This window comes from Desmodus rotundus, chromosome 2 (genome assembly GCF_022682495.2).
Source record: "Desmodus rotundus isolate HL8 chromosome 2, HLdesRot8A.1, whole genome shotgun sequence".
NCBI classification, from domain to species: Eukaryota; Metazoa; Chordata; class Mammalia; order Chiroptera; family Phyllostomidae; genus Desmodus; species Desmodus rotundus.
Window position 1 is genome coordinate 3,343,353 of NC_071388.1, and position 24,392 is coordinate 3,367,744.

General features: G+C 51.1%; 1 protein-coding gene across 3 annotated transcripts in view; it reads right to left on the reverse strand.

Annotated features, from left to right (window-relative positions):
* The window catches only part of RUNX1 (RUNX family transcription factor 1), a 210,206-nt gene that overhangs the window by 57,855 nt on the left and 127,959 nt on the right, over window positions 1-24,392 (reverse strand). For all 3 annotated transcript variants that reach the window (XM_053916882.1, XM_053916885.1, XM_053916875.1), the window contains 2 exons: window positions 20,566-20,722; window positions 2,407-2,511 (listed from right to left, as the gene is read on the reverse strand). In XM_053916882.1, coding sequence (XP_053772857.1) covers window positions 2,407-2,511; window positions 20,566-20,722 — 262 coding nt within the window. The remainder of the gene's footprint in view (window positions 1-2,406; window positions 2,512-20,565; window positions 20,723-24,392) is intronic.

Genomic DNA, 24,392 nt, shown 5'->3' on the forward strand with positions numbered 1-24,392 from the left:
AGGCAAATAAGAAGAAAACCGCACACTAAATTTAGAAAGCCGTGCTCCGCCCCCTGCCCCCGCCTCGTGGGCTGGAGAGAAAAGCCAGCAGGTAGGAGCGTCACCAGGAAGTCTGCATGCCTTTGACTTTTTTCTAGAAGCCACCTGTGAAATGTGAGACTATCTACCTGGGCCTATAACACCTCTTTATATCATACATATAATTATTCATTTAATTTAATTTTTAATTTAATTTCCCCTGACCCCAAATTCCATTTGGCAGGAAAGACTCCATAAAAACGGTTACCCCTTCGGAGCAAATCCCCCCAGTCTGTTTGGAGCGCCTTCTCTATAATGACTGTTTTCTTAAGTTCTGCAATGGCGGGAAGCCGAGGAGACCATATAGCCGGGCTGCCAGCACTACAGTCGCGCATCTTCCCCTCTCACGGGTATTTCTTAAAAGTCACAGCACCCATTTGTTTCCTGAATCTCAACCACTGCATAGGTGCTTTGAAAGTCACAGAAGATACTAGCGAGGGGGCAAAACCGGGCTGTTTTATGTGCGGGAGGGCAGAGGTCGGGGTACATATGATAAGAGGGGTCACGAGGTTTAGGCTTGTTCCCCTAGGAACTGTTGCTTCTGTTGGTGAAGACAGAGATCCTACAGCCCTGAGTGCGCCTTTCTAACTAAAATAGCCACCCTCAGAGTCAATTTCCTTACACGTCACAACTGCCTCCACCCCCACCGGGGCCTGGCCATCTTAAGCCTGCTTCCTCTTGGTTCCTCCATGGAGAGCCCGAGGCACTGGCAGTGTTTAAAGCAGGGCCGCCACCAGTCCTCAGTTTGCCATTCCTACTTTGGAAACCCATGAAGCGGCCACAGTCGTTCGGGGTTTGGTTGTCACTGTGTACAGGCCTGCTTTTCGCAGATCAATTGGAATCAGGGTTTGCTGCCGAGTCCCAGGGTTTCCTGAGTCTGGGCTGGGCCAGGAAAAGCTGACGCGGAAAAGGCGGTCAGATGGGGACGACCTCATGGAATGTGGGAAATGGGACCGAGGGGCTCTTCCCACTCTGGGGCACTGGGAAAGCTGAGGCCACCCCTGGATGGTTCCTGCAGGTGATTGGCCAGCCAGGAGGCTGTGGCCGGGAGAGCGAGAAAGACTTCTTCAAGGTGCTGTGATCTCAGGGTGATGTGCAGAGAGAATGCCACTCCCCAGGGGTGGCCTCAATGGCCCCAGGGGCACCCCCACAATGAGAAAGTGCTCAGCAGGACAGGCCCCCAGCAAGGCCAGGGAGACGCAGGTGGGGAACCTCTCCAGGGCTGCTTCTCCGCCCCAGGCACACGGCCTGCTTCTTCCTGTCCTCCACAGAAGCCTCATTACTCTCCCTGTGTTGCTGACGAGGAGCAGAGGGTCAGGGGGGGCCTGGGACTTGCAGCAGGGTGTGCAGGAGCCAGAGCTTCACTCACTTGCTCCCGGAGCCTGGACCCTTCACCTCTGCATTCCACATCCTGGCCTCCCTGCATCTCCACCTCTAGGAACAGCAGGGAGCCCTGTGTCTGAACCTCTCCCCCCTGAGAAGAGAGGATGAGCTTCCTACTGGGAACCCTGCTACAGTTTGGGGGCACACAGGTGCTGGGCGGGGCCATTCAGCTCGCGCCACGGATCGGGGACTGAGACGCAGCCTGTGTCTCCGGGAAGGGTGTGGTTTGGGAAAGAGTGTCACTCGTGTTTACTCAAAGACAGTCATTAAGTCACCAGGAAGACATCGTCCTGCAGACTAAACAAGCCCACTCCGTTTTAGAAAACCGCTCTCATCGGAGCCGTTTTCCTTTGGCGCCATCTTTCTATATTTACTGGCTTCCCACCCGGGCACTCCTCCCCCTCCCCCTCCCACGCTCTGCTTTGAACAATCCTGTAATAAGATTTTGATCCATGCCACGGAAAGAAAATGGTCATTTTCCTACTTTTCTTTTCCAGCCTCAACAAAGGAATAAAAGGCCAGCATGAATGCTAATCAGGCCCTTGTGGTCCACTCTGACCCTCAGGCCTTTTTTTGGCCACCCCTGTGCCTGCACCATCTTCCACTCACTGTTTCCGAGCCTGTTGGGCTCTACCGCGTATCGGAGGCTAGTCCCGAGCCTCACACAGCTTGAAATGGTCCCATCATGCACTTGGGTTAGCCTGGTTTCCTGCGGCCCTCTAAGGGGGTGCTCCAGAGAGAGCGGAGTGCTCAGAGGCATCCCTGAGGAGCCAGAGTGTCGACAGTAAAACTCTTTCTCCCTGCAGGGGCCTGATACCCACCTCTGGCAGAGGTTTGAGCCACCTTTGAGGGATGCCAGTCAAACCCAAGGATTGCGAGACACTGTCCCTGGTGCCTGAGGGTGCCAGCCCCAAGGGTGTGCCAGCCCCAAGGGGGCCCACTTACTTCGAGGTTCTCGGGGTCCATCCACGGTGATTTTGATGGCTCTGTGGTAAGTGGCAACTTGCGGTGGGTTCGTGAAGACGGTGATGGTCAGAGTGAAGCTCTTCCCTGTTGGACACAGAAGGACACAGAGGAATGAGGGGACGGTCCGCACACATCTGCTGGGTAAGCGACCACGAACTGACTCCCACCCTTGAACTGGTGCCAGGCTTCAGCACAAGTTACTGGCTTTCCCAGCAGGCCCTTGCCTTTGGCTTTGCTTAAACTCTGAAACGCACCCTCTGCTGTTTATTCAGATCCAACACTTCACACAGTGACGTGGCTTTTTAATCGTCAGTACGTGACCCAGGACCAATTGACTCGTATTTGTTTCCTTTTGAGTCGAGACCCCAGGGGACGTGACCCACTCCTCCCCCGGCCTATTTCTCCCTTTTATACACTCAGGGCAAAAAAAGGAGTAAAAGGCACCTGATCTGCCTTCGCCTCGCAGGGGGTTTGCACCTCCGAGGATGAAGAAAGATAGAATTGCTAAGTTTGAGGCCAAATGAAAATTATTCCCTGTATTTCAAAAATACGAAATGCGTACTTATTTTAAATATTATTTCTAAATCCTAGGTGTTGTCGGAGACACTCGAGGGACCGGCCAAACGAACTTCACAGTCAGTTCTGGACCTCAGGGTGTGTAACCGACAGACCGAGGTTCAGTCGGTTCTACAGACGTACTGGTGCACGTGACTTTCCGTCCGGACATTTTTCTTACACTTACTCCCTGGGCCTCAGCCCCCTCACCCAGAAGGTGGGCACGTAGAACTTTCCCCACCTACAAGTCCGAGCGGAGGTTCAATGAGATCTGTGAGTAAAGCCATCAGAACTGTATCCCGGGCACGGCTTCCAAAGGTGTGAGTGTGTGTGTGTGTGTTGTGCTCACTGTTATCATTTCTCTTCCTCTGTTTCCCATAACAGGACCCTGAGGTTTGACCGGGCACGGCAGTCAGACCTCCTATGTCAACATGACGATACTCCAACCGCTTCTCCTCCTAATTGCACAGTGTAAGATAAAACCCAACCGAAATGTGAGGAAAACAAAAGATACCTGCCTAGTCCCCGTTCGCTCACAACAGCATCCCAAACACCACCCTGTCCTTCTTCCCCACATTGGAAAGAGCAGAATGTTTGCCGCTGCTGTGCGTGTTCAATGCAGAAGAAGGCTCCAGAAAAAAGCTCAGTGAACATATCTTTGGCCACAACAAGCTGGCGATTCCTGATCGTGCAAAGCCCCACCAAACAATTCCCAAGGACTGGCATTCTGTCTACGTAAAGCCTATGGCAAGAACAATGCCAAGTGATGATCAGATGGCGAAAGCAGCTTTGCCCTGCCTGGCTTTATAACCAAGGTCATGGCTGGCCTGACAGGCAGGGCGAGGGGGGCACCAGGGGCCAGAGTACTGGAGGAATTGGCAGGCCCAGGACCCTGGCTCAGCTTCCCCGCCAGCTGGCCTTCTCTACAGGGACCTGGGGAAACATCACTTGGCCTTTAGGGATTTGCCATCTTCCAGACATCCTTCAAATGTCTCCAAGTGATGGCCCCACTTGTTCTACGCTGGCATTGAGCTGATGCAGAGAGTGGGGGCAGGAGAGGCCGCAGGCCAGGCCTAGCAAGGGTGTGGGCGAGCGGAGGCAAGCTCCCGGACTGACAGCCCATCTTGAGTTTGTGGGTGGCTTTCAAAGAAAGGCCAGAGGACCGACGGCGGCTGCAGCCCTGGGAGCAGTTTGACCCCCATGCTCCACTGAACCTTCCGGCCAGTCTGTCCCTTCTCCGTGGACAACCTGCCACAGTTACTACCACTGTCGTCAAGCCTGAATCCCGCCGCCAGTGTTTAGGACTTTCTTACTGCCCAGTCCTCCCCGCCCCACCTGCCAGACCCTCCCTCTGAGTCCCCCTCAGAAGCCATGGCATGGCTGCCCCGTGCTCTTTCTTTCTCCAGTCACCTCTCCAGCCCCCTGGGCCCCACCCATGCTCGCTCTTCCTGGCGGCACGTCTTCCAGGAGGGCTTCCTCGTGACTACAGCTCAATTTGTGGTTGTTTGGGGCTGCTCGTGAAGCAGTCCTCCCCTCTGAGTGATTAGCATGCTGCATGGGCCTGAGGACAGGGGTGGTGTTCTATACCCACCCTGTCCCCTCACAGGAAGGTGAGAAAGGGGGACGTGGGAGGGGCTTAGGGTGGAGGGGTAGAGTTTGCAGGGAGGTTCGGCGAGTTCACACGAGTGGAACCATTACAGCTCCATCCGGTGTACAGTTTTTGAGGGTGTGTCATGAAAAAGGAAGGGCCACAAGCAATGAATGATGACTTTGTCCCGGTGACTGAGCAGGTGTGTGTGGGAGGGGGGTCTGGGGGGCACAGGAGTGGGGTGGGAATTAGGAAGCTTGAGCTCGTGTACAAATGGTTTGACTCCGGATCTCAGTTTCCTGGTCTGCACTGTGAGGGGTCCCTGGGCCACTTTCATGGTCACTTGCAACTCTGGTTTCATCTTCAACAGCAGCCCTCCAGGCACCTGTCTGCTCCAGCCCGTGTGCTTCCGTGGTGGCCTGCAACGCCGGCATTTCCGAGTCCGTGACAACCCCGCATCCTCTTCCAGGACTGCTGTAATAAACTACCACTGACCAGGATGCTTAAAACAATGTAACTTTACCGTCTAGGTTCTGGAGGCCGGGGGCCCAAGGTCAAGTGTTGGTAGGGCTGCACTCCTTCTGCAGCCTCTTTGGAAGAGTCCTTCTCCTTCCCTTCTCGCCCCAGCTCTAGCAGTGGGGGGCAGCCCCTGGCTCCCTTGGCTTCTGGAAGCATCAGTCTAGTCTTCGCCTCCATCATCATGTGGTCTTTTTCTGCTGTGTGTCCCTGTTCCCAAACCTCCCTCTTATAAGGTCACTGGTGGCTGGAAGTGGGACCCACCCCAAACCAGAAGGACCCGCCTTAACCTGATGACATCCGCAAGCCCCTGCGTCTAAATAAGGGGATGTTCTGAGGCTGCCAGGGGACACGAGCTCTCAGGGACACCCTGTGACCTGGCACAGACACTGGTCTTGGCACCCCAGGGACAGCTGCTCCCCAGCTCTACAGGCACCAGTGCGTTTTTACCTGGGGACAGTCCCCCTCCCACAGCTCCTGCTTTCCTAAATGACAACAAAGGCTCGCTGTCTGCGTGATGTTGGCCTTTTGGGGTCTGTGTGGAACTTATAGCCTTTCAAACACTTCCCCACATATGATTTCGTTTGGTCCTCACTACAGTCTCAGGAAAAAAACAAGATAGACTTCACTGTTCTCAATGAACAGGCAGCAAAGCCAAAGGCTCAGAGAGGTCAAGTCATTTGCCCAAAGTCACACAGCTCATATACACAGCGGAACCCCCTCCCCCAACTTTACGCTCACTGTTCTTCACATTACCTCCACAAGGCCCTAAATCTCTACCTGCACACCCAGAGGCACCAGCCCAAGCATCCGGACTCCTGGTACCTTCTACCACTCTACCACAGCCCCCTGGAGTGGAAACGCCCTGCCCGCCCCGAGGCTCCCATGCTGTGCCTGATAGTTGATTGGAAGCCTGGATTATAGTTCAAAAGCAGTTTCTAATTGAGCCAAAGCTGGCTGCTGAGCGCTTCATCAGGCCTCCAGTAACCTCTGCCTGGCCCACCACATTGGGAGGAAAATTCAACCAAGGTGAATGTGAAATCACTGCTCATAATGAAAATTCTATTATTTATGCTCATCTTTTTAGGTGCAGTCACAAGAAATGTGTGTCCGGCCAGAGCGACCAGGTGGGGTGTTCTGGCCATAGTAACACAGCCCATGTAGGTGGAGCGATTCCGGCAGCTTCCCTCACAGTGGGCTCTTGTTTCTGGCTCCGACCAGGACGTCTGCCTCTTGCCTCTCGGACAGAGGCGGCGGGTGCGGATGTTTGGTTCCTGGGTGTGTGTGACATTTTCCCACCTTGGGACAATGCTGCCTTCCACTTCTTTGTCTTCTTCCGAACTTGACCATGGTGGACAGTCAGCCCATGGGCGCAGCATCTGACGTGGAGAGCTTCAGGCCCGGGCCCCACGCTCCGCCCCCCGCCATACCCCGGCCCATCCCTGCTGGGACCTGGCCCTTCTCTGCCAGCACCTGCAGCTCTGGTAGCTGTGCCCTGGAGCACCTGTGTCATTAGCCAAATTCTCTCATTGAAATGACCGATGGGCCTGGTATTTGAAGTGCGTGGGTGTGGGGTCTAAAAGGCTCTCGAGTGTTTTTCTCAGGAAGCTATAGCCAAACTTAAGTCAGGGAAGAGGACAGGGGAGAAGATCTTCGACATAACAACCCCTCAGTCGGCTCTGCCGGACCAAAGGCAGGGATGGAGGATGGGGCAGCCGGAGAGAAAACCCAGTCCTTTGCTGGGGGGGGGGAGCTTCAGGGCTCCCGTGGCCCTGACTTTGGCCCCAGGAGACAAACAGAGGCCAGGCCCGTGCACAGGTGACCAGAGCGTGCTGCTGAAAGGCTCGGCTCCCGAGGGGCCACGCCACAGGGTCACGGGTGCCCTGCATGGGGAGTCACAGAGGAGAAGGCTAAGGAAGGGGGGCCACTGAGACCTCCCTTCTCACCCTCGGTTCTGGCTGGAGGTTGGGCTCCGGGAAGAACACTATAGGGAACACGGGGGCTGAATCAAAGGTGGGAAGAAGCGGCACGGCAGGGAGAGCATATCAGGACGTACGGCCAGAAGCAGCAGAAGGGAGGAATGGTCATATAATCCCATGGAAGGGGAATGCCCGGGTGCCCAGGGGGCAGTGTGACCCTGGGCCACGCCGGCCCTTGCGCTGGGTGGCCTCGGGCAAGCAACTTAACCTCTCTGGAGCCTCAGCTGTGCCACCTGTGCAGCGGGAGTCACGGCATCCCTCTGTCTCTCAGTGTTGGCGGACAAGTTAAATGGAACCAGGAACCAGCAAATACCAATTTAATGGCCACCGAAGATGTGACAAACCCAGTCCCACAAGCCCAGAGTCGGGCGCAGCCTGCGAGGAGGGGCTGGTATTGGGAGGCGGGGGCTGTGCCAGGGTTCTGGATGGCAGCGGAAAGGGGCCTGAGGAAAGACCTGTCAGGAAAACTGTGCCTTCTACTGAACCTGAAGTTCAAGTTCACTCTTGCCCTGCCAGCTGGCGACCTTTGAAAGGCATGAGTGTGACTGGCTGATGGGCTTTTTGAACCAGCCAGGCCAAACGCTCCCACTGGAACCTGTGCCACCCCCTCAGTGCCCGTTTGTTTGTGCAAATGCCACAGCAAAATACAAACTGCTTTCGTGAGTTGGGAAGGCGGTCACAGCAAGGGTGGCGGACACCTGCTGCCCGGACACACTCCCTACGGCGTGGCCACCACGAGGCCCGGGCTGGAGCTTTATTAGTCTCCACGTTTATGGGCCCTGGGGCTGCTGACCTTCTGTAGCCGCTGTGGTCTCATAAAGCCACGGCCCTAAACATGCCACTTCCCCACCATGTCTGTGGCTAAACCTCAGGACTGTTGCAAAAGCGCACTGTTCCCAAAAGGGCCGAGAGTGGCAAGAGGAACAGAAGGTAAAAAGGCGACTCTCTATCATTTCTTGCCCAGGAGTGAATAACATATTTAGAAGTCCCACCCCCACACGGCAACGTCCTCTTTGCCTCTGTGTCTGAGGGGCCACCCTCTCACTCCAGGCCTCTTCGCATCGGCACCCCCAGGTTGGCTTCCTGGCTGGCCAGTCCACCTGCGCTGGCTGCTGAGCCCCTGGGCCCTGTTTCTGTCCCTCTCCTGGGTGTGGTTTGGATCCCTGAGTCACTTTCTCCTTTCTGGGCAGTTTCTGTGGGATGTGAAAGTTGTCCTGGTCCCGCAAGGGGAGGCCGCACTCATAGAGGTCGTCTGCCCCAGAGGTCGGACAGCTTACGGCCCTCAGACTCAGTGCTGTTCACTCACACGTGCACCTTTGCACTAGTGCTCAAAAAAGACTTGTGCTCACAATCGAAACACCCGAGGGAGCCAGGGAGGAAAAGTCAAAGAAAAAAAGGAAAGCGGTTTTTCAAAACTAACAAAGCCAGGGAAGGCACAAGCGTTGCTCTTTGCAAATTCTGGAAACCCCAAAGGTTCTGGAACGGTGTGGGGAGAGTTCCCCTTTCCTTATGTGCGTGGTGCCAAGTCTAATTTTGATCACGGAAAACTCAATGTTAAAATTAACGTGCCCTCTGATTCCAGGAGAAATCTGAATTTGGGGCGTTTTTCACAAAACATTCTTAATTTATAGTTCTCACTTTTCCACTGGAACAACCTAACCGCCAAAATTCATGCTTTTGCTCCCCGCCCACTTCCTTAACCAAACACTTACCACTATTTTTGACAGCAGAGCTGTATAATCATTTATCTGGGGATTTCTGAATAGGGTACGAATCCTTCGAGTTGCACGGAATTTCCTGGTTTCTCTACGTTGAAATTGACCCACCCGTGCACCCAAGCGCTGTGTCTGCAGACGTCTTTCTCCACCTGTGCCGCTGGGCAGCGTGCAGACGAGACGCCCGAACTACTGGTGCAAGGGGCGGTACTTAAAACACAGAACTCAGTTTTCCATTAAAAAATAGCATTTGCTTGCAATGATGAGTCGGTTGAAAAATAGAGCTGTTTTTACTCAGAGGAAGCCAGAAACATGCCAAGCGCTTTCTCTGGAGATGCTCTGTAAACACGAGTCGGTTGAGGACAGGGACAGCGTGTCACTCCTCTCTGCATCTTCTGATCCGGGGCAGTAAAAGAACGTGTGATGGATGGATCTGTGAATCTCTCCGTGCACTTCCCGTCGACGCCTGGTTCTTTATGATGTCTGCTCTCACACTGGACGCGCAGCTTCCCGTCCTAGGGACATAGGTGTGAGCTCAGCCCCACAAAGCGGAGAGGTGGGCAGGCCTTTCTTTTCACGAGGAGTCTGTATGAGCCGAGAACCAGGGCACGTCACGTCGTGCGATTCTGCACTTCCCTCTTCCCGAGTTCACGGTTCCTTTCCAGCCTTCCTTTTTCTGTTGGCATCACTGGTCTGAGTAACTCGGTTGAGGAACCAAGTTTTAATCCTTTAAGCGCCAACACCCGCAAGAGCCTGAACTCACAGTGCTCTGTGAGCCAAGGCCACGCCCACTGGCCCTCTACTTCCTGGTTGGTGCACCCAAATTCTCCAGTCTCTACTCACCGGGCTAAGGCGACATGGGGCAGGTAACCAAAGTCTTCCCCCCCAGGGTTGGCCTAGGCCCAGCCGTGACTCTGCTTGCGCCTGTAGGGTAGCCCAGCACCCCACAAACATGGAGCCCACACCATCAGCCTGTGGCAGAGAGGCCCGAAGGATGGACACACTGAAGGAAAGGCAGCTGGGGGTCCTCAGGTCCCACTGACCAGCTTTTAATGCCTGTGCAGTGGCGGCAGGAAGCAGTGAGGGCCGGTGGGCAAAGGGGGCTGAGCAGGAAGGAGAGGGAAGCTCAGGGCCGGGTTGGGCGTGGTTGGTGAGGCCTGGTGGGGGCTGACCTCCCGGTGTAGTGCCATTTACCAAGTGGGTGTTGGCAAGCTACAGACGCGCTGCCTGTGGCTGACGGACAGCAGCAGGGGGTACTTTCTGTCCCCGGACTGGTCTCTGGGCCCCCACGCCCCCCTCCAGGCATGTTTTCTGTTTTTCAGTCTGCCATCCAGGTATCTTTCTACCATTTTCATCTGGTCAACTCCCTGCTGCAACCCGTGGGCAGTTCTCCCTGCCCCTCGGACTACAGCAAATTCCGCAGGCCGCGGCAAGGCCCTCGCTAGCCCTCTCCTGCAGGCGGGCTGCGCTTCCACTCCACCTTCTCTGCTTGGACACTCATCTCGATGCCTCCACCTGGGCAGGGCCCTGCCCCCCCGCCCCATCATACTCCAGTGTCTCAACTGAGGTGACAACTTGTCCAGGAAGACCCCCAACCTCTTTACGAGGCCACGCCTGTCCCCTCAGCATGGGCTGGCTACTTGGAGCAGCGATGGCCTGTTCCACTATAAGCCCCTTTCCAGCCCTCGAGGCTGTGGTTTCTCTGGGCGAGGCTTTGGAGCTCCGAGGCCAGCCCAGTGCCTGGCACACAGTAGGTGCACTGTGCCTATCTGATGATGAATGAATGAACCATGAATGAATGAACGAATGAATGAATGAACCATGAATGAATGAACGAATGAATGAAATGCCCTCATGAAACAACCTCTGGGGATAGGCCACAGCTGTAATAAAATAGCAACGGACACTCGCTTCCTGATGGGAAAGGGTCCGAAGCCTATGAGGGACTCAGCCATGGGCACAGGGACCACGAGGCCCACCTTGTGACTGGTGCTTGGGGAGCATCTGGAATGATTATCCGTGTGTGTTTATGAATATCGATGAAGTTCCTGCTGTGTCTCAGGCACTTGCATGGCACAAGCCTCCTGGCAGGATCAGGGAATACAAATTCCTGGCCACAGAGAAGCTGATGGTAGAAAACGCGAAGCTCTAAACCTTCTGAATCAGCAGGACATGGGCTAACTCCTGCCTGCTCTCGTCCCTCCTCCCAGAGCCCTCCTCACCACGACAGGAGAACAACATGGAGGGGAGTGGCAGCTCTTCCTCAGAAGTCCTGTCGCACACATGCTACCTCCTTTCAGTCATCCTGACAGCCCCTCCAGGTGTCAACGAAAAGCCCTGTTGTGCCCACTGCACAGATTCTCAGACTGAGGCCAGAGAACTCAGTGAGTCCCGCAGGCGCGCCCACTTCTCCTTCCAAAGACCTGCGGCTTCATTACAGACAGACATGTGTTTCTCTTCTGCTATTATAAATCAGAGGAACATTGACCAGCACACGATGGAGTCACTGCGCCCTGGGCCCATGGGTTTGGACAGAACGCAACACAACGAAAACAAAAACGTGCCAGGCTGTTCACTTGCAGTTTCTCCGGATGCTGAGATACCACCTTAAGACGGCGCAGCCAGGACGTGGTGCCACGCGGTCCAAGGCCAGCTGCCTTGGCACCGCCATAAGCTCCCCTGCACCTGGGTGGAGCCCGCAGCTCCAGCAGGAAGAATGCAATGCTGCTGGGAGCCAGCCTGTGGGCCCAGCGACAGGAGCAGGGGTCACTCAGCCTCACTGTGGAAACGCAGTGCTGACTGTTAGAGTAGGACCGGGAAGTAAGGGGCATGTATGAATCATAAATATTTGCATGCCACTGATGTTTGCACAAAAGAGTTGGAAGGGCTATGTTGGGAGAACTTCTTTTCCCATGAAAAGCACTGTTTCGAATTACAGTGCATATTTAATTTCGTCTCTGCCATTGCTAATCTGAAATCTCAGTGCCCGCTGCCCATAACCCTTTCGCAACCTGACGGCTCTGCGGGGCTGAGGAGTAAGGGTAAGGGCTGATGTTCCCTCCCAGAAACTGATCCCTGCAGACACACACAAAAGTGGGTCCCGGCTGTTGTGTGTGGTGGGCTCACGGAACTTCCATCGTTCCCTCTGCAAAGTTAGTGCCACTCCGCACGGAGACAGGTCTTACCAGGCAAAGGAATGCCTCAAGTATGTCTCACCAAAGGCAATCCATGCTGCCCCGCCCACCCAGCCCCTGGACAAAGGCAGAAGCGAGCTCAGAGAGGTCATGCAACTTGCCCAGGGACACACAGCTCTAGGACAGTGCTTTCAACCAGGGTGATCCTCCCACTCCCCAGGGGACATCTGGCAATGTCTACAGACATTTCTGGTGGTCACAGCTGAAAGTGGGCACAACTGGCCACTGAGTAGAGCCCAGGGGTGCTGCTGACCAGCTGACCATCCAGAGCTGCATGGGATGGCCCCCCAAGAACAATGATACCTGGATGGTCAGCCCTGATATTGACAGCAACCAAGGCGGGACACCCTGCTCTAAGGGGAGAATCCAGTAAAGGCCAGGGGCTGACGGTGGGCTCCACGGCCTGGGGTACAGGGTCCTGGGGCTGTCACTCACATGACGGACGGTAGGACATGAGTCCCCACTCTGTGTCAGGCACTGACCTAGTTATTGAGAGACCACGTGGTACCTCCCGAGTTAGGATCTGCATCTTCTGCGGTTTGAAAATTCTAGGGAGTCCACCTTTGAAGGGCTCTGGGCATAGTTCCTGTCTATGCCGCGTGCTTGGGGCTCAGGTACCACTGAGTGTACCATGCTTGCCGCAGCTGCTCCCGCTCTTTCCCCAGAGACCCCAAGCACGTCCAGGTGAGACATGGGTTCCTGCCGTCCAGGGCTCAGCCACGGCCCGCGAACTCCACCTGCCTCGTTAACTCTCACCAGTCTCCAATGGTTGGACGCCTGCGGAATCTGGGAGCGCTCTACGGTTGGGGGGGCTTCCAGGAAGCACGAGAGTGGGGAGTGAGGGTCTCTTCGCAGAGCACAAGTGAACAAATGGACTCCTCCACCCATGAGATGCTGGGACCACCTCCTGCACCCCAGTTGTGACGACCAAGCCTATCTGCAGACATTGCCCAGTGTCTCCCGGGGCGGGGGGTCAAAATCACCCCAGCTGGGAATCACTGAGTGAGACCACCACAAAACTGATAAGCAGTACATGCTGTGCACCTGAAACTAACAGAACATTCAGTGTCAAGTGCAGCTGAACAACCAAAAATGATAAGCCGATGGATACACGAGACCCTGACCATCCCTGCCCTGAGGTTTCAGAGAGGATGATGAAGGTAGAACATCTGGAAAGACCCGCATTGTGGGTACCGCTGACACTCTATTTAAAGAGGCAGACAGAGCCCTGTGAGTTTAGACCATCCCTTGTTAATTATCATAGACAGACAGACAGACAGATAGGTAGACACTGACTGTCCTCCATGCAATGGTTTCAAACAGAATGAAGGGAAAGAGTCTGTAGAACCCCCCAAGCCAATGCCTAGAGCCAAGGGGAGCGTTCCACCGCACACAGCCCCCGCACACGGCCCCGCCCCCTTGCCCTGCATGCCTATGAGAGCAGGGGATCGAGAACCGCTGTTCATGCGCATTGCTTTGCCTGGGCTGGGAAAGGCCCCCGTTTGTATATGGGGACTCGGTAAGGGCCACACGCCACCCATGAGGTGCGGGTGCGGGCCAGCCTCCCAGGAAGCAGGCGCAGGAGTTTCCTGGGATCTGGCAGCCGGGGAGGTAACAGGCCTCTTTCGTTTGTGCCCCCCCGCATTCCTCACGACAGTCTTAATCTCAGGGTAAAAGCAGGAATTAATCTAAATTGCAAAATAAACAGGAAATTTACTAACGTCTTCTTGGAGAAAAATGCAGCTTAAGTGGCTCCTAAATGAACACTTCCTCACCAGGAAGTTGGAGCTCACGCATCGGACGCCCACTGCAGAGAGGTTCCCGAAACCCCCCCAAAGGAGGTTGAGGGGAGCATTTTATGATTTACGGGACTACCTGACACCCTTGTTGAGAAAGTTCAGTGACATGAAACGGAATTCCTAAATGGGGTGCACTGCCTGACAGACGAGGGGCTCAGAGAGACGACCACGTGCTGGTGGGATCCCCCCTCCGTGCTGCGGGAACCCACGATCACTGGGGTCTGGGCGCACACTGAGGCGCTTCTCCGATGAGTGCAGGGCTCGCCTCCGAGCCCATGAGGGAGGGCAGGGCCACCCCACCTCCGTTCACGTGTCTGCATAGACGCAGAAGCCCTTGGCAGTCCTGTTCTCCCCCACGCCGCGCGAGCTGATGGAACTGGCATGTTCGAAAGTATTCACAGGCAGCTCATTAAACCCACACTGCTCGCCAGTGTCTGTTAATTGCTTTATCTGGGCTTCACATGAGAAGCTGCTCTTAGCATGGGTTTGGCCCTCAAAGACAATTTGACCCAAGAAGTCATCCCAGAGGAAGCAGGCGCACACGCACCCCGCTGGCTGCAAGTCCGACACGCCCTTCAAACACACATCGCCCCTCGGGGTCGGCAGCCCACTGGCGTGCACAAACACCCCCTCACTGAACTGAACTTGCTTTACAGTCATCAGCCGGAAAGAAAGCAGCCGTGAGACAAGACACCATCTCTCTTTTCAACAAGTCATTTTTCTTTAAAAATACAAAAACAAGAAACGCAGAATGCGTCTCCGATGAGCCAGCGTCTCCACCCTCGCCAGCCCCTGGCCAACCAGCGCAGAAAGAAAATACAACACTGATTTATTAGAACCAGAGCAGCCAGCCCTGCGGCCCTTGGCCGGATCTCTGTTTATGTCTCTGATGCTCGCGGCTGAAACAGGAAGCTCTAAAATCACTCAACCATTATTTCTCTCGCAGGCACTTTCTGACGGATGGTCTCTGTCCCCAGCAAATGCACGCAGGCTGGCAAGGAAGGGGTGGCGGGTGGGTGGGGAGAGGTCTAGCTTCTGTCCATCAAACTCTAAAGCATTGTTCATACAAATAACCTCAGTTTTAAAAAGCTGTCTAGCATGCCCTGTGATGCCTGACACTTCATAAAATCAGCAAGAAAACCATGAAGGGATCAAGTGTGAAACTGCGTTCCAGGCCCAAGCGGTTCTCAAGTCCACTTTTCTCCTAGGTCCCTGCCGGGGCATTAAGGGGACAGGGACTGCTCATGGGGGTGGGGAGCACCTTGCTTTGGAAGTGTTGTTACCCTTTTATCGGGAAATATAAAGCAGAAGGAAAAACCTGATCTCCACAGATGAATTCTCTGTCAGATTGTGGGCACCGGCTTTCGACCTGCCATCTAAAACACAGTTATTTGGTAAGGCTGCCTGAGGCTTGGTGTAGCAGGGGCTGGGTCTTTTTCCATCTGTATTTGCCCACTCTGAAGTCTAAACCCAGATTGCAGTATATATGGTTTATTTTATTTTTTTATCCTTACCCGAGGATATGTCTTTTATTTATTTTAGGTGGGGGAGAGAGAGAGAGAGAGAGAGGGAGGAGAACCTCGATGTGAGAGAGAAACATTGATCAGTTGCCCCTTGTATGCAGCCTGACCAGAGATTGAACCCACAACCTTTTGGTGTACCGGATGATGCTTCATCCAACTGAGCCACCCAGCCGGGCATATACATATTATTTTAAAGTGTAACCCCGACTGGTGTGGCTCAGTGGATTGAGCACTGGCCTGCCAACCAAAGGGTCACTGGTTCGATTCCCAGTCAGGGCACATGCCTGTGTTGTGGGCCAGGTCCCCAGTAGGGGGTGTGCAAGAGGCAACCACACACTGATGTTTCTCTCCCTCTCTTTCTCCATCACTTCCCCTCTGTCTAAAAAATAAATAAAATCTTAAAAAAGAAAAGTATGTATCAACCGCAACCAAAAAGGGGGGGGGGGTGTAGGAGAGTTCATTTTACTACAACTCATGCCTGTTCCTTGTCTTCTCTGCAAGAGACCTCATGGCCAGCCTACCCTCTTCAGTGCCGCCAATGCCCTGGTCTGGGGCTGCCCGAGCACTTGCTCCTTCCCGCCCTATGTGCGTCTGTGCGGCACAGAGACGACTTGGATCCTGGGATAACACTGTGAGTCATCGGGCCTTTCTCAGTAATAACCACTCCACAAAGACACGTCTCTGTTCGTTTGGAAGACCTTTTCTAAACGTACTTTTCTTCATCTTAGCCACCGCCCCTCACTCATCTGAAAGGCAGCCTCCCCATACAGCTCCCCGAACAAGGCAAAATAACAACAATGAGCATGCCTCGAGTGAGGAACGCTCCGCAAACATGCAACAGCCCAGATTGGGATGGGTAAATATTATGTCTGGGAAAGACGTCCGCGGCACGAACACAGGGAAGGAATGAAAGCGTTGGGGAAGGGCACTCTTTTAAAGTGGGCAAGCTGAGAGTTCCCAGGGCTCTCAACACAAACACAGATCCCCCGAGAAAAGCAGCCCCGGGCTGTAGACAGAGCCCATGGGGTCTCCCGTGGCAACCTGCACCAGGGGCCCAGGGCGTCACAGAGAAGGGGCTGCCCGCTCAGTGATAAATGTGCTGCTTGCATGCACACCTCACAGCCTTTCAAAGCCTTAAAAAGGTCTGAACCAGCCGCTTGACTGGGACCTACTCCCCCAAATCTACAAACTGGTCCTGGCCACAGTCAGAACAGGTGTAACCGAGACAGCACAGGGTACAAGGAGACTGTCTACCTCCCTGGTCCGTTTACCTGAACCTTTTCCAGCTATCTACAACATGCAGTGCGGAACAAGGCTAGCCCTCCACGGTCAAGGTGAAGTTCCAGATTCACTGATGCCTGCTTTGGGGGGCCTATGGATCCCCGGAAGGTCCAAAAGTAAGCCTCATGGGCCCTGAAACTGCACTTGTATGTGACACTGTATAAGTGCACACACACATTTTTTTCACCTAGGGAGAAGGCTTCCAAAGGATTTTCAAATTTATCTGTGATGTTCCCAGAAGATTAAAAGTCATATTCTCAGAGAAGTAGGAAGGATTGGGAGTGGATTCTCTGCCCTCATTCACAGTGTGGTTGATGATATAGTCTGGTGGATTTCCTCTTTGGTTCTAAAATGAATTAACCAAAGCTGCGTTCCCTGATTGATCAATTCCTCTCCGACTAATTAAGGACTTGGACGGGGCCGGAAGCGTTCATAAGTTTCATTGCTAAAATTTCTTAGACATCTCTCAGCTACAGCCAGGGTACACTTTTTCATAACTGAAAATATCCGTAGCACCTGCCGTAAGTGCTGATGTAAACTGCTAATTAACTTTGCCAAAGAGAATTCCTTTTCGTCGTGAACCTCCATTTTCTGGAGGGAGGGCGAGTCCCAGGACACGTGGTTAAGCGTGTGTGGTTCTGAATGGCAACATGTGTGCTAAGCACAGCCTCTCATCACCTGGCAGCTGCTCTCTCTTCTTCCTTGGCAAAGGGGTGGTCACTTCATATGGCAACACCAAACCAACCAAGAAAATGCCAAGGGTCAGACATACCCTGAACAAGACTGAAAACTGACAGGAGAGAAAGGAGGGAAGGGAGGGACAGGGAGGAGGTTCAGGCTGCAGGAGCCCTCACCAGTGTGTTTTAGGGGACAGTGTTGTCAGCAAGGCCGCCAAAGCCGGACGGGCAGGTTTTCCCAGTTGCAGGCTGAACTTGAGGTTAGGAGCCGGGATCTGGACATCAGCCAGTCTCAGACAAAATCAGTTTTGCAGAACAGAAAAAAAGAACCCTTCCATATTCAACCTCTGGCAATTTCTCTGAGCTTGACAATCCCCACGGGCTAGCAGCTGGTAAAAGAAAAGGGAGTTCCTTTTTCTCCCCTGCGTTGGGAATGGAGCTCTCTGCCCCTTGGAGAATCCGCGGGGCTGGGCCTCGGGACAGAGCCTGAAACAGCACGGCACCGAGTGGAGGAGCCAACAGCCAGGGCCTCTCGGCCGCTGCGTGCTGTGTTGATGCCAATAGGTGCTTACAGGCACATACTGAACATCAGAAATCAAGATAGAAAATCCCCTTAAGATCACTTAAAAAAAAAACCCACAATGAAGCTTTTAAAGGAAGAGATTCCATGTGGAAGATGGGGGCTATTGTCAAAATTAGTGAGAATCATCGGTAGTCTTCACAGTGGGAAGGAAATCACACGCACAGAAATCTGGCAGCCTTTTTGATGTGGACACTTGCCCTTGAAAGAGTAAAATCAAGCTGCATTTTACGATTATGGGGAGAAAATATGAGACAAACAGGGCCTTTCGACAGCTCACTTTGTCTTGTTGTACTGACCAAAAAAATAAAAAGTAAAAAAATCACTCAAGACCAACACAACACACAGCACCCCTAACTGGGTCAGGCGTTCAGTCGGGGTTCCTGCAGCCTGGAAGCCCTGTCATCGCTCGTGGGAGGCAGAGACTCTCCAAAACAGATACTGTCCATTTATGACGTTTCGATTTATTTTCTCATTCGAGGTTATCAGAAGACAGCCCGGCCTTGTTGTAGCTATTTCACTCTTTGGGTTTTATGCAAACTCAAGGGCATACTGGCATGAATCAGGCAGCCCAATGCAAACAATCCACACCTTGGGGAAACAGTTCACTGTTACCCAAGTAAACACGAGCGCCTATTAGTCACCCACTCAAAACAGAAATGGCCAATGAGGCTGGAGACCAGCCCCCAATGCCAGAAAAGGAAGCACACTGCTTTCCAAACCTCATTCTTTATTATCACCGACTTACTGTGCGTTGCCAGAAAGCCACAACTGAACTTCTTATGGAAAAATGTCACTGGCATTGGCCACTTCCTAATTTCCAAAACTCTTGCAACCTAAACCTGACACGCAGACCCACACGGAGGCATGCGATGATAATATCGCTTTCTCCGGAAAGACCACCCAGTGGCTCGTAGTGCCTGAGAGTGGAAATGCACAAGAACTGAATTAAGATTGCTAGCCAGGCTGGTAGGTATGGACCAGGGGGTGGGGCCTTGGTTTTTTATTGGCTTCTCACTCTGCCAGCTACTCATCCGAAGCCTTCATTGATGATGTTTTCTAAACACCCATCCCTGAATCATAATGTGAATGCCATTTACTGAAAGGTGTGGGCTTTCAACATAACAAGTGAATCCATTTAATGACTTACGCTTTCGTACCTTATAGCATCCCTCACGCTTTCAATAAGTGGATGTAATTTTCTTTGCATTGCCCTATTATTAAGGTAGCTAGTAATAGGAACATATATTTTCAATCATTTTATGTTTTCTAAGTTTCCCCCGCCCATTCCCTATGATTCTATTTTGAGAATGCTCCAGACAGCTAGGATAGCAAAAACAACAGCCCAAAAAATCAGCATGCCTTTCCCCTTGTCCCCTCTCCGACTAATGAAATTCCCCACGAACACGGATGCTCTACCATTTTGAATGCCTTTATAAAGAGGAACGATGACTCTCTCGTTTGAATGTCCACTGGTTGTAGTTTTATTTTTTTCAATACAAGAGTCATGTACTATTGTTTGGGTATTTACCATGCCTTTTTTACTATACTCAAAAGAACTTTTATTTTCCATTTTTTCTATCATACACATGAAATTTTCCAAACAAACTACCCTACCTCTTTCAATTAAACTTCTAGCACTTGCTGCTATTCATACAGTACAGTGCAGGTTCCTACAACACAGGCCTCTTTCTGCTCTAAGTATTTGATAACGGGCAGAAAGTACCGTATTTTGCTATGTATAGTGCGCACCCATGTTTTGTCCCAAACTTTCAGGAAAAAAAAATCTTTCATTTTAATTTTTTAATTCAACTTTTTATTTATTTATATTTAGATACTTGGGGCTTTTTTTGTATTATAAGGGAATTTTAGCATGTATTTATGAACATATTATGGTACAAGAAATTTTATGTAACCAATAATTACAAAACACAAGAACAGATGCTAGGCATTTCATGTACTACCCGTGTATAACGCACATCCTTATTTTTCCCTCAAAAATTTGGGCAAAAAGTATGCATTACACACAGCAAAATACAATAATAACACTGCACAGTAACAGACCTGCCCTAATGCAGACAGGACCCCTGGATAATCTGGCCCTTAATGTTGTTAGTGCCTGAAATGCTAACTGGGCCCCACCCCTCCCCCCAAGTAATAGGAAGGCACCCGATTCCATTCAGCAGGAAGGTCACACTGCTGCCAGATTTACCCAACCAGAATGGCACAACCTCCATTTCTTCAGCGTTTACCCTCAAACGGCAAGCTTACGTGGAACAGCATTTTAATAATCTGATTCTATATAGTCCTTAAAATGACTGGAAGTGGTCCTTTGAAACTGTCACTTGCATGGACAGTACAGGGATCGCGGGCTAAAGGCTCCCTGTAGGCAGACTTCTGGTAATCGTCTGAGAGAACCCCAGGCGTGCAAGCCGAGCTGCCGTGATGGTAACTTTTATATTTTCACACTTTAGTGAGGAGCTGAGGGGCTTCCTTGAAATTCACAATTTATGTGTTGCATGTTGCAAATCAGGAAGCAACCATGAAAAGCTAGATTCTATTAAAATATTCAATTTTAAGTAAATATTTCTTAAAAGCTTGATGTAGCAATTGTAACAAGCAGACTGTGTTTCTAGGAAACCCATCACAGAAACTTCCAGAGGTTTTGAGATTTGGGCTGGTTGCCACATAAACACTTTACGTTTCAAGTTCAGTTTTGACTGATACATACCTCTTCCACTCCGACCGACAAACCTGAGGTCATTGAATCTCGCGACTTGGTTTTTCATGGCCGCGGTGGCATTTCTCAGTTCAGCTGAGTAGTTTTCATCATTGCCGGCCATCACAGTGACCAGAGTACCATCTGGAACGTCCCCCAGAGCCACCACCTACACACCAGTCAAGGGACAAAAGCAAACATCAGGAATGTCACAAACTTTGCTGTCACGGAATAATTGTTCTAGAATTAAATGTGTATTATGTGGCCCTTGTTAGTTTGCAATCCTAAATTAAGCAAAACAGAAAAGCTATTAATGGGAAGATTTACTTGTAGTTCCATTATGCAGAGCTCAGTATAAAATTTCAAACCATCAAATGTTCACCTAAGAAAGCCACGTAAGGCCACAGAGCTCAGCTGGGGCCAGACTAACTACAGCGAGGACCTGGAAACGCCATGCTTTCTTACACACTCGTCTCTTCTCAACCCATCAAGTGTGAAAAACACAGTGTTTCTGCAAGCTACAACCCATTTCCCACTGGTCCAGACCTCCCACGACAGGCCTGAAAGGGCCAACTTGACTTTTAGAGGCTTAAACTTATTTCTGCTGAAATTACATGTGATCATTACAACCGACTGCTGACGGTTCTTGAGTGAGCGACACTGTCCCTTTGCAGTCCCCCTTCGGAACTCCTCCTCATGTCTACTGTCTCGGTTTTTACCAGCAGTGAACCCTGGCACGCCAGGGAAGAAACCAGAAATGTGTCCTGTGCTGCTTATGCCTTACAAAACTGGCAGACCTCGGAGGAAGAGAGGGCTCGCTGCCCCGTGCCCCTGTGAATTCGGGAGGGGATGACGCCGGAGGGCTGGGGGGCCTGGGAGTCCCAGAGATGTGTTTACTACATCCTAGCAGACACCTGAGGTTGCCTCCAACCCCGCAGATCTGGAAGGGGAACTCCTTTAATGTGACTGAACCAAAATGGATCTACTATCAGGGCTATTGAAGAAAACTGGTAGATACATATTTGTGATGCTCAAGTGATACTAAAGCATGCCATTTCAAAGTAAAATGCCCTAAAGAGGATACCACAAAGGTGCTTTGTGGAGGAGTATCCATTTCTTGGTCATCATTGGACCCTTTGAGAAACAATTTTCTTGGTCTAGAGATTTATCATGAGTTACATTTCCATTGTTTCTATTTTTTCAAGTGATCACAGAATTTCGAATCAAAATGCCCCCAGTTTTACTTGTTCTTGTCATTTCTGATTATTTCTCACGGTACCTTCTCATCCGTCGTGAAATCTGTGCTATTCATTTCAGTGATATAACGTACACAGATTTTGGTTTTGTTTTTGAGTTAGGATAGCAAAGCACTCTACAGCGATTACCTCTTCTCCCGTTTTCCACCTCCCAGTTTTTCCCTTGTACTTGCTGCCTAATCCCCCTATTTTCAGCCCCTGTGTTCCGTCTGTAAATAAGGCTGCCACAGGCTCACTTGCACGAAAGTAAAGCCATGCTTCTCCACATCCCATCTTCAGGGCCTGCCAGATGACCGACCACCTGCCGTTCTGCTTCAGCATGCTGCTGCTGCTCTGGGCTTCCACGCAGTATGGCAACAAGAGAACCAGCCTGCTCCGAGGGGCGGGCAGGCGCCCAGAGCGTGGCTCGCACGCAGTAGCCAGGCACTTCCCTCACCTATTTACCCGACTTGCACTGTCCAACAAGGTCTGGCCTCCTATCTTTGTCTCTAATCCTTTCCATCTGACTTTTGGACATGTTTTTTTGTTTTTTGTTTTTAAATAAAGGAGATTTTAGAACACAGCTATTTATTCCTCAAGCACCCTCTAATTAGATGTTTAGTTCCCATTACAAGTGTGTTGTTGCTATTTAATTAAGAGCAGTAAAAAGACAATTCCCTTTTGTTTCACAGACACCCCTGAAGTAAATCGCCGATCAGTTATGTAGTTGCTGTTGCCGTTTCTCCTATTCCCACAAAATGTGCTTGCTTTATTCTGCTCTTCAAAAATTCAGACTCTTAACATTTTTTCCACTTTTTTTTTTCACTATTTTCAGTTCCCTCTGTAAAATTAGCTCACAGTGGCGAAACGTCCCCCTTGAACACATATTTTTACTTCCTCATCCTCGTCTTCCTGTGCTGGCCCGGAGTCTCGATCGTAATTCAGCCCCCAGTAAGGATCAGCCACCCGGTTTTCAAACTGAACCGCTCATGCGAAGGGGTTCAAGAAGGTAACTCTTGTTCTGTAACTACGCTGTCTCACGGCGCTCCCTGCCTGGGCCTGGCTCATCTTTCCAAAACCACCCTCCGCAGTGATTGTGCAAGTTCACAGACGCTTCACCAAGTGGAAACAGACGTAGGGCACAGGGATCATGGCGGCCAAACGGGAAAAGATGGTCGAGGTTGGAATTAGAGACTTAAAAATTGAGGAGTTTAACTCCTACCTCTCTGTTTATTAAAAAAAAGAAAATGCATCAGGAATCAAAGATATTTGGGTGCTCAAAGAGCACCGACTTAGCTTTTTATTGATCTTGGAGGGATTTTTTTTTTCCACATGGGGAAGAAGAAGAATATTAAATCCAGGAAAATTACAATAATTTAGATAATGTGTATCATCTAATGATTAACAAGCACATGTAGACTAGGTAAAAACTTTTTTTTTAAATTTAAAACTAACACGCCTGCTAATTGGAAAGATTTTTTTATCATTGACAAGCGATACAAAGAGAATTTAAAAATCTAACTTTAACCAGAAAGGAAAAAAAGCAACTGGAATGAAAAACCACAAACAAAAGGTGAGGAAACACAAACATTTTCATTCTAGAACAGACCCAGCAGGCAAGATGGGACTTGTGGGCCAAAGGGTATCTCACATGTTATTTGACTTCTCTGTTTCTAAAGTAGCAGGAAGTTGGGCACAAGACCAACCCTCCTGTGCAGGACCTACCCACACTGCCCTTGGCCAGCCTGTTCACAGTTCACACTGACATTTAAACCAACTCTAATTGGGCTGAAATTACAGTTACAATTCATTTATTTCAAATCCCTTAATTTTCCAGTGTTTCAAAGAAAGCTGTGAAGTGGAACTTAGAACTCAGCCGAGATGACGTTTCAAGCAAAGCGCAGGACTGCGGGCTTGCCGACAGAAACATGACTTGTTTCTTTCTTGTGAAAAAAATATTGCTGTCAGCATCCAGGGCCTCCGAACTTGCTGAAGGCCTGTTTATTTGGTGCCTTTGGATTCGGTGCACCAGCGCATAAACAGACCAGAAGAACACCATATTATGAAACCTATACTAAGTCACCCAAACAGCTTTTTAGGCTGCTTCTATAAATAATGGGTAACATGTAGCAAATTTAAGATTTCCTCAATCGTCCAATACACATCTCTCCTACCCTAAAAAGTAAAAGTGTTCCATGGGAGGAGGGGGCACATTTGGGGGTCCAGGATAAGCAATTAGAATGATTTTAATCTATTTTAAGGAAAATTAAAAATAATTTTAATCTCCCTTTAGTTTCAAAGATTAAAGCAGAGGATTTACACATAGAATTCCCAAAGACTCTGAAAGAATGACTTAAGTGCTCTTGTCATCAATGTCACCAGACTTTATCACTGTTTCCCATTTTTCCTCCTATTACTGGGAACATAATAATTCTCAACTGGTTAACTTCTTAAAGAGCTTGTCTGAGGCTTATTTAAAAACCCAAATTTTAAAGTAGCTGTTTCTGTGGAAACGGCTTGCGTGGTGGCTGAGTGGCTTTGGAGCCAGGGCCCAGTGGAACGGCGGGGATGCAGCCCCTTTGAAGCCCAGCCTGCTTGTATCCC